Here is a 10,088-nt window from a genome sequence, read left to right as displayed (position 1 = left end):
AATTTCAACATTTGTTGTTAGTGTACAAAATCAATATTTGGAAGGTAAAAAAATTTAATTTTATTCCGAATGAGCAAATCTGTTTTTCAAATTTTTATTTTTTATCCTAAATTCAATTTTAAATAAAAAATATAAATTGTTTGTCTAAAATTCAATCTAAAACAAAAAAACTTACAAAATTGTTACTGAAATTTATTTATTTCCGAATGCTTTTACTTTTCAGTAAGAAAAAATATATAATATCTTATGCAAATTTAAAAAAAGATGTATTAACAGTTATATATGTTTACAGAAATTTTTATTTTACTTTTAAACATTTAGAAATTTAGTTAAAGCGTTATATACAGTTAGAATTTTTAAAGCTTTGATTTTTTTTGCAAATTATTTTCTTAAGGTATATTTATTTAAAAATACACACAGAAAATTTCATATCGTTCCGGTAAATATTTTCGAAGTTACACGCGAACTTGAAAAATTTTTCAGCGCGCTTGAAAGTAGAAGGCTAAACTTTAAACGGATTTTTCTCAAAATGGTATTTTCAAAGTCGGTGACCAACATTACTCGAAAACCCTACACCGAATACCCAAATTTTAACACGAGCTTCTTAAAAATATTTTTTAGTAATTAACCGAAGATTTTTTCTAACCGATAAATATTTTTTTATAAATAATTTAAGTCCAAATTTTGGTCATAAATCGTGTTTTTTTTAAACCGCCATTTTGTCAAAAACTTTTATTTTGCTTAATGCTTCGATTTCGATTGCTAGATTCAACATTACTTTAACGGAATCTGTTTGGGTTTTTAATTTCAGAGGATCCAGTGCAGAGATATAGTGGTCACCGCAAAATGTCTTTTTTGAAAGGAGCTCCGCTGTATTTGCTTTCCAAATAAACAATTTTACTAATACGAAGTATTAAAATACAGTTAAAAGATACCATAATATGTGTACACATTTTTTGATCAATAAATTTAAAAGTTTTCTCAGAAAAAATTCTGGAAATACGCTTCTTTCGGACTTCTAACTGCATATAACCCTTTGAATTACCTCAAATTTGCTCATACGAATTATATTTTTACGGTTTTAATTCAAAAAAAAAATAATAATAAATAAATAAATGAAATAAAAAACCATTGATTATTTAAAAATTTTAGAGTTTATTTTTGCTAACTGCTTGTTGAAATTAATATTACAGCTCTGCATATATTTAATATATAGCATATTTAATTCAGTTTATTTTATTTAATTATCCATTTACAGCTACTTTCCGCTATTTTAGACTAATTAAAAATCCATTTATCCATTATATAATTTCTTCTCCTCACTTACACTACATACAAATAGTATGTCTACTTATATGTAGTACGGACAAGGCTAGTATATTTATTACCTATGCTAATGTTTAGATTATTTACACTTATTGGATTGACTTAAATTGTAATTTATTTTAGATTAATCTTTACAAATTAAAATCGTTTAAAAACACAACAGCATTCAAGGGCGGGAGGCTGAGAAAGAATGCGCAGTGCGAATACTTTTTCGCCTCAGTGTTCTGCCAGCATTATTCCTAAATAAATAATCATTTTAATATAATTTACTAATAATCAAAGGCAATTGCACGCACACACGCATTATTAATTGAGAAAAAAGTCATGAACACAATTCTACACATTTTTGCGCTTTGATTTACTTTTTGGCGCCAAAATCAATTTTCGTTTAATTGGCTAAAATAAATTTTGAATAGTTAAAAAATTAATTTAATAAATACAATATAAAATATTGGCTTAAAATTACTTTAGGCTTCGAATAATCGCAAACATACATATTTAGCTTAAGCGAATTCATAAATAATTTTTTAAATCTCAGCCGGCAGAGCGCTTTTGGCGACAGTCACTTCTGTGCTCAAGCACCTCGCACACAAGCGTATTTATGTATGTATGTATGTACCGCGGTGCGTTTATGCATTTTTCATAATTTATTTTGCCTTTTCGTTTTGTCCCTTCTGCCGTACTGTTGCGTTTGGAAATGATGTGAATACAAAGTTCATGTGAAACCAGCGTTAAAGTAGTTCCATGCTCAAATTAAATAGATTTACATAACTGCTGTACATACAGACATCAGTGTGTGTATGTGCAACATATTGCAGCGACTTAGACTATGAATTTCCCCCTTGGCCCCTAGGCATACGCATACAGGAATTTGTTGCTAGTTAATGCACAACTTGTTCACGCTGCGCCGTACCCGTGTCTTTTATCTACTTCTCCTGCCCCACCACCACACTATGCCATCTTCGCGATTTCGATGCCATCAAGTGTGGTGCCTGCAACGGCAGCCACACGCCGCTATGTGGTTGCGTTCGGCGTGCACGTGTTACAGTCTTTGCTATTGCAATTGCAATTGTTGTTGCTCGCCAGTGTTGTTGGTGTGCGCGAACGTGGCGTCATGCCGCCTGACGCCGCGGCGGTCAGCGGATAGCAGTCCATGGCGACCAGGCTGCTGCGGCTGCTGTTGCGTTCAGCGGCGCCGGCCGTAGCCAAATTGCAGCTGCTGCTCTTGAGCGACTGCAACGATGTTGTGGGCGTGGCGCTTTCGGCCACGATGCTGTCTAATAGTATTTGCTGCTGCTGTTGGTGCAAGCGCTGCTGCTGCTGATGTTGGTGGTGATGATGGTGCAGGTGGTGGTGTAGGTGATGGTAGCCACCAATGGGTACAGTCACCGAAAGTGGCGGCGTTGGTATGCGCTCGATGGAGGCGGGTGTGGCTGTGGGCGAGACGCCGATGGTGGTCAGTAGTTGTGTGCTGGTCGCTAGACCGGCCGTTATGGAAGGTGGCGTGGACGCTTGCAATGAGCTGGCGCCGTAACTGCAGGCGGTCGTCTTTAGCGATGACGCAGTCGATATGGGCATTGATGCTAGGGGTGTCGAAGCGAGTGCCGATGGCGTTGCTGATGATGATGAAGCAGGCGATAGAGCTGCCGCTGCTAGGGTAGCGCCACCAGCTGCGGACGCTATCGATGACGTTGAGGACGAAGTCGATGCGGGCATGGACGTTATAGACGCGGACGTGGGCAGTGAGGAGCACGCCGACGTGGAAGAGGATGACGATGCGAGCGCTGTGGGCGATTTGGGCGAGCTTTTGCGCGAAAAAAGCTTTGTGATCACGTTTGGCTTTGATTTTGGTGGATGTTGTTGTGGCTGTGCTGCTGTCGATGCCGCGGGCGCCGCGTATAGCGTTATATTGGAGCCACTAAGCGCGGACAGCGCATTAAAATTGTAGGATGATTGTTCTGGAACGTCTTTTATGGTTTTATTCGGCGGAGGTTTGATGTAGGAACGCGTTAATTCAGATTGCTGTGGGTGAAGAGGAAAATCGCGTTTAAATAGAGTTTTCTTAAATAAGCGAAAGCATTGAAACCAACCTGATAGCTTGCGCGTAGTTGCATGCTGCGATCCTGACCCCATTCGCTATCCGGCAGCGGCACATGATGTGGACAACGTGGCGTGCGCTGCTGCTTCGGCTGCTTCGCTTGCTGATAGTGCTGATGGTGGTCAATGCTGTGACTATTGCAGGAACTATTGCTGCCACAGGAACTGCCCGATATGCTGCTGCCATAGCCGCCGCCGGCGCCACCGCTCCCGCTGCCCATGCTGCCGTACTTGAGGGTGGCCGCCTCGATACCGCCACGCATGAAATTGCTGCTGCTATTGCTGTTGCTAATACTTGTTGTTGTGCTGCGTGCGGGCATGTTGCCATTACGCGCGCTGCTTGCGCTGCTGCACGCCGATTGCTGCTGCTGCTGTTGCTGTTCTTGTTGTTGCGTTGACATGCGCTGGTAATGTTGTTGCTGGTTATGGTGGTGTTGGTAGTGTTGTTGTTGGTATTGGTGATGATGCTGTTGCTGATGATGGTGGGAATGTTGATTGTGATGCTCTTGATTTAATAGTTGTTGCTGCTGCTGTTGACTCTTATTGCCACTACTGTTGGCAGTGGTCATACAAGCGCTCGTACAGCCGCCGCTTGTGTTGTTGCTACGGATCACAGTTTCGCTACGTACTAAAATGTCTCGCGCCGGCAGTGTCTCCACGCGCATTCTACAGCTATATTGCCCTCTGTCAGAATGAAAGTGAGAAGAAGCAGAAGGTACATAGGTTAGTTTAACGCCTGTCACTCAAGTCTGTGTATATGTGTGTGTGCGTATATGTGTGTTTGCATTGTCTTATTACCTGTCGTCAGGTGGTGAGTTAAGTGTGGTGCGGGTCGGAACGCCGAGCCGCTCCATTCCCGCGTAGCCGGCAGTCTGTACCGATAGCATCTGGAATGAAGAAGAAAAAACTTGTATAAGAAATATTGTTATAGTCCAATATAGCTAAATTCGGGAAGTATATGTATATATGTATGTACATATGTATGAAATATATTGATTTTAGAAATCTTCAAACATTCAACGTCAATTTTGCTGACGTCATTAAAGCCTGACAGCTGTTTCGGCGACAAAAGCTAGACTTACGCAAATGCTTAACAGTTTTACATAAGTTTACTCCTGAGGGACATAAAAAATGCATTACACAATGACAGCTGTCAACAAAAAAGGAACTCTCAATTAATTAGTTGTAGTTTAAATCTAAGTATTAAATAGTATGTACAGAGGTGAATACAAACTCTAGACCCACGTTTGCAATAAGAGGCTTAGTTTGTACTGTTTTGTAATGAGTTTTTTTTTATTAAAATCACGAAATTTTCAAACCCCACTTTATCTGAAAGACTCGCAAACGTCGCAGCCTGCTTCGGCCTTTCCTGCCAACAGTCGCTCGAAGTATAATAAAAAGGACAAATAGTAAGGCACACTTGGCTCTCTCAAGCATTTCTTACATACTTACATATGTATGTATATGAAATATATATACATACTTATGTATAAGTATGTGTATACATGCATGCAGTATGTAAGCATGCACAAATACAAGTCAAAATGCAGCGAATGCGAATAACACGTTTCCTAGAGACTTTATTTTTCTTCTATTTGCGCATTTTTTCTACAATTTTTCTAGCCGGGCAGACTGAGTGTCTGAGAAGACGACGTCGCCGGCGTTGGTGACTGTGACTGCAACGTTGTTTGTCGGTTATTACTATTCCTGCTTGGCTGTCTGACTGACAGCGTCTCCGCCAGCGCATTTAAGTCTCCTACTTGTGTACGTATGTCTGTGTGTCTGTGTGTATGTTTTCAGATATGAGCATGTATCTTTTGTTGCAGACATCTTGTGGGTTTTTGGCTTTCTATTTGTTTGTCTGGCAACTGTATTACATGCGTGGATGTATATATGTATGTATGTATGTGCATGGGTTTGTACCGCCATCTCTACAGAATAGTCACTTTGTTGGTTGGTTTTTGTTTTCAATTTTTTTTGCCCGATTTCGTACATTTTTTCACCACTTCAGCCGGGCAGACAGTATGCTGACGCTGCAGTCGCCACAGTTGGCAGATTGCCAAACGAAACAATGTATAAAAAGTGTATAATATAAATAGAAAATAACTAAAAAATAAAATTAAAGCAAACACCTAGAAATACCACGAAAATTTAAAGAAGACACATGGGTATGATCCCGGTAATTGACGCAAAAGCGATTACACTAACAAATATATAAATATACATATGTATAAAGCAGCAGAGGTGTTTACAGCATATTCGGTTTCGCAGAGACAACATTTTAGGGTTTTCTGCGGCATCAAATAATCTTATTTATGGCTAGGCACTGGGGCTTAAGGTTTTAAATATTTCAATCGTCAGACGAAACGTTTAAAATATTTTAATTTTAAAAACTAATTATTTTTTTTGTTGTTTCGTAAAATTGTTTGTGGTTGAGTATGCTGCAGAGGTACTCTTACACACTGCATCATATGCATATATCGTTACCTAAAATACAAAATAACGTAACAACATTTTTCATAAATTTACAGGCGAGGAAAAAACGATAGAATAGAATAGAATACTAATACTAATAGAATATAAATACTAATTAATATTAAAACAAAATTTGAGTTTTGGTTATATATAACCAATATATCGGTTATAAAACGGTTATATATTGGTTATCATACACTAATATTGTAACAAAATTTGAGTTTTGGTTTCAAAATGGCTATAAAATGGTTATATATTGGTTATCATACACTCAAATTGAAACAAAATTTGAGTTTTGGTTATAAAACGGTTATATATTGGTTATTATATCTGAAAACGATTTTAAATTTTTTTTGTTGATACGTTGTTTTGCATTTTAACTGACGAAATGTAAGTACTACATATAGCGTGCGGCATCTACGATACCACATTTTAAATAAATCTCATAAAGCGCACAAATTCTTTTGGCAGCAGCAAAATCTCAAAAAAAAATTGAAATGAAATAATTTTCGCCCAAATATTGGCGTCGAAAGATAAATCCAGCGTATTTTTTGCTCCGTAATAACAACAACAAAAGTCAATACGAAAAGAAATGAAATAATAAAATAAACTCAAACGTCAGACAACGCTGTCCACCACAGCACCTATGGCGCGAGTGACCAAAAATTCATGAATGAAAAACTTTTTCGAAAATTGAAATGAGAAAACGTCTACTAAATTGAATTAAAAATAAAATAAAATGTCCAAAAATAAATAACAGGCGAATTATGAACACACACATACGCAATCACATAAGGAGAGTTATTCATTTGAGGTATGCTATGGGGCAATGAAATGAAATTCCTTTGGGACAGCAGCGCACGAATAAGGAAGTTTTTTCGCAACTAATTTAATGCATTTAAGTAAGTAGGGAAAAGTATGCGCATAATCACGTTGCCAATGTTTGGAGCTTGTAGTTGACCACATAACCTCACTGTCACGAGAGAGTCTAGCACCAGCGCTGCGCCCACTTGGCCGCAGGAGGTGCTCGCGTTTCGTGTTCACTTTTCGCATTTGTTTGTTTTCCTATGCGCTGCGCGCTCCTATTTTATTTTACTTTACTTGGCTTGTTGTTTTTTGCTTGCCCTACCCGCGCGCACTTATACGCCATGGCCTACAAGCCAGCCAGTCGATGGTCAACCACCAGCGGCGCGGCTAAGGCCTGCCAACCAACGGTCAGACATGCAGCCAGACAGCCAGCCGAACATTGCACACGGCTACATACTAACTACTATGTGTACTTATATTGAACGGTGCCCCGCAGAGTCGGCGTAGCACCGCAGCTGTGGGCAGACAAAACAAAAAATACCTTAACCCCTTCGCACGGCGCGCCCCACCGTCCCGCCGCGCCCACAAACGGTACTTGCATTTTGCAATGACTGCTACTTGGCTTGTTTGCGCTATGCGCTGTTGTTGTTGTTGCGTTTGTTGGTGGCTGAACTGTTGTTGACTAGGCATTTATTTATTTAAGTTTAATGTTCTTTTTTTTGCTTTTCGCCTGTCTGCATTCTCCGCCGTTGTTTTTATTTTTTCTCTCTAAATATTTGTGTGTATTTCATAGCATTTTCATTTTGCTACATTTGTTTTTGTTTCCTCATATAATAACGTAATTTAATTGTTATTGTTACTGTCTGTTGCAATTGCTTTTTTGTTGTTTTGTTTTGAACTTTTTTTGTTTAAATTTTCATCGCCAAGTGGGCTATTTAATTATTTATAGTGTTATGGCAGACGCGAAACACACTTTCAAGAAATAAACTCGTGTTCTATAGACATTTAACAGTTGCTGAGGAGAAATCAGAACAACATTGGTAAATAAATGAGTGAAATAATTGGTTTGCAGTCAACTTAAAGCTCGAGGTGAGAACTATTGCACATCCCAAATTTAGAACTTTGCTTCTCAACAGAACGTCAACTGGAGTATTATATAAAAATCAAAATTTATAAAAAAAAATTATAAAAAATATATTAAAAAAAGAATGTATGAAAAAAATTATAAAAAAAAAATTATAAAAAATATATTATAAAAAAAAAGTTTATAAAAAAATTAAAAAAAAAATTATAAAAAAAAATTATTAAAAAAATATTATAAAAAAATTAAAAAAAAAAAAATTTATGAAAAAAATTATAAAAAATATATTATAAAAAAAAAGTTTATAAAAAAATTAAAAAAAAAATTATGAAAAATATTATAAAAAAAAATTATAAAAAAAATATTATAAAATAAAATTTATAAAAAAAATATAAAAAAAAATTATAAAAAAGTTTTGAAAAAAGATTATAAAAAAATAAAAATATATATATTGTAATTTATAAAAAAGTTTTATAAAAAAAATGTTAAAAAACATTTATAAAAAAAAAATTATTAAATACATATTATGAAACATTATTAAACTTTTTGCTTTAAATTTTTTCTACAGATTTCTTCATACGAGATTATTCTTACGATTTATAGATAAATTGGAGCAAGGTGGACACTAATGACTTAGTAGAGGGCGGAACAATTTTCATCTCTTTATCGTATCATATTTTTTAGTTAAAAAATTAACCAAAAAGAAAATAACAAATTTTCTTTAATTATTCGGGGTTATAATCTGAAATGTTGTAGTACCTTATAAAACAATTAAGAACAGCAAAAACCGTTCGCCCTGTTTGTTTGGCAAAATTTGATTAAAAAAAATACATATTTACAGACTTGAGTTGCTCGACTGACCCCCTAAAGCAGCAGAGGTCTCTAACCGCCGAGAACCGGTTCGGCACGGAATTTCAAAGACAATTATTCTTCACCGGATCACTGACTTGATTCAATGTGTTAAAGGCGTTACTCAAGGCAATAAAGGGTCAAATAAAATATGGTTAATTGTGGTGTAATTAAATTTCAGTCAGCGTTTGCAGTTAATTCTGAATAATTAGGCAAAATTACAGCACAAAATCATATAAAACTGTACACTTTGTAAGCAAATATTTTGATGCGTATTTTTTGAAATAAAATTTAATAAATATTTAAAAATAAATTTTGTAAACGAATTTTAATTTTTACGGGTATTTTTAAAAAAATATGCTGTTTTTATAAAAGAATATAGTTTTTTTTTTTTTATGTTTTTGTTTTTGTATTTTAGAAATGAATATTTAGAGACACCAAATCCGGCGGAAATTCATTGCAATTGAAACAACAACACAAACAAACATGTATGAAATTGCATAAATATATATTTTAGCAATCATAACGAAATAATATACATATTTTATATGTAAATATATACTATGTATCTGTATACTATACTTATGTACTTATAAATTTTTTCATTAAACAGTTCATTTATTGCGGTGAATGCCACTGTCACTGCGTTGATTTTGCTTTGGAGTCACACAGTGAGTTTGTTTGCGTTAAGCGGGAACGATCGCGGGAGTGTGAGGTGATGAAGGTGAAGCGATGACGCAGTGACTCGCTTGTGTTGTTTTTGCTTTTGTTCTTGTATTGACTGTTATAGCTGCTGTTATTATTGCCTCGCGCTTACATGCAAACACACATAAGTATGTATGTAAATCACCAGCAGCTGAATGCATGCATTTCTTGTTGTTGTTGATGTTGTTGTCGCTACGTTTTTACTCGACGCATATACATATGTATGTATGTATTTACGAGCAATTAGTCTTGTTGTTTGTCTATGTTGTTGTCGCCTGTTGTCGGTTATTATTGCGCTTACAAGTATTGCGCTGCTATTGTTGTAGCTGTTTTTGTTGTTTGCAGTCGCCGCCGCTGACGGTTCATTATCAAAATGTGCCAATTAAAGTTCAGTGGCATTGCATTTTGTGTCAACGTCGCGAGCATTTGGTGCGTCTGCGCTCTGTTTTCTCGTGCCTTTGTTGTTAGTGCTTCTGCTGTTGTTGTTGCTGTTTGTGTTGTATGCTGTTGCAGTTGGTTGTGTTGCGGGCGCTGCTAGCATTGTTTGCAGTTGCGATCCGTAATCTTCAGCTATGGCGAGTATGCGCTACCGTCACGCAGTTTATCGCTGGGCGGAGAAGAAGAGGGGTGCAGGCCGCGGTGGCAGACAGTAACCATCAGCAGCAGACGATGTGAACGCATAAACAAACAATCTGCGACTGAGTGCAGTCTTCGTTGGCAATGCAGGGAAGTTAGTGCAGGGAATGCC

General features: G+C 36.6%; 1 protein-coding gene across 1 annotated transcript in view; it reads right to left on the bottom strand.

The window, feature by feature from the left end:
• Positions 1-1,135: 1,135 nt before the first annotated feature.
• Positions 1,136-10,088, bottom strand: part of LOC105226474 (putative uncharacterized protein DDB_G0277255) — a 162,485-nt gene continuing 153,532 nt past the window's right edge. The window contains exons 4-6 of the mRNA XM_049457683.1: positions 4,222-4,310; positions 3,417-4,107; positions 1,136-3,348 (exon numbers count right to left, since the gene is read on the bottom strand). Coding sequence (XP_049313640.1) covers positions 2,341-3,348; positions 3,417-4,107; positions 4,222-4,310 — 1,788 coding nt within the window. The 3' untranslated portion in view covers positions 1,136-2,340. The remainder of the gene's footprint in view (positions 3,349-3,416; positions 4,108-4,221; positions 4,311-10,088) is intronic.

The sequence above is a fragment of the Bactrocera dorsalis genome, chromosome 5, assembly GCF_023373825.1.
Source record: "Bactrocera dorsalis isolate Fly_Bdor chromosome 5, ASM2337382v1, whole genome shotgun sequence".
In the NCBI taxonomy this organism is placed as follows: domain Eukaryota; kingdom Metazoa; phylum Arthropoda; class Insecta; order Diptera; family Tephritidae; genus Bactrocera; species Bactrocera dorsalis.
This window is presented reverse-complemented; position numbering and strand designations above follow the sequence as displayed.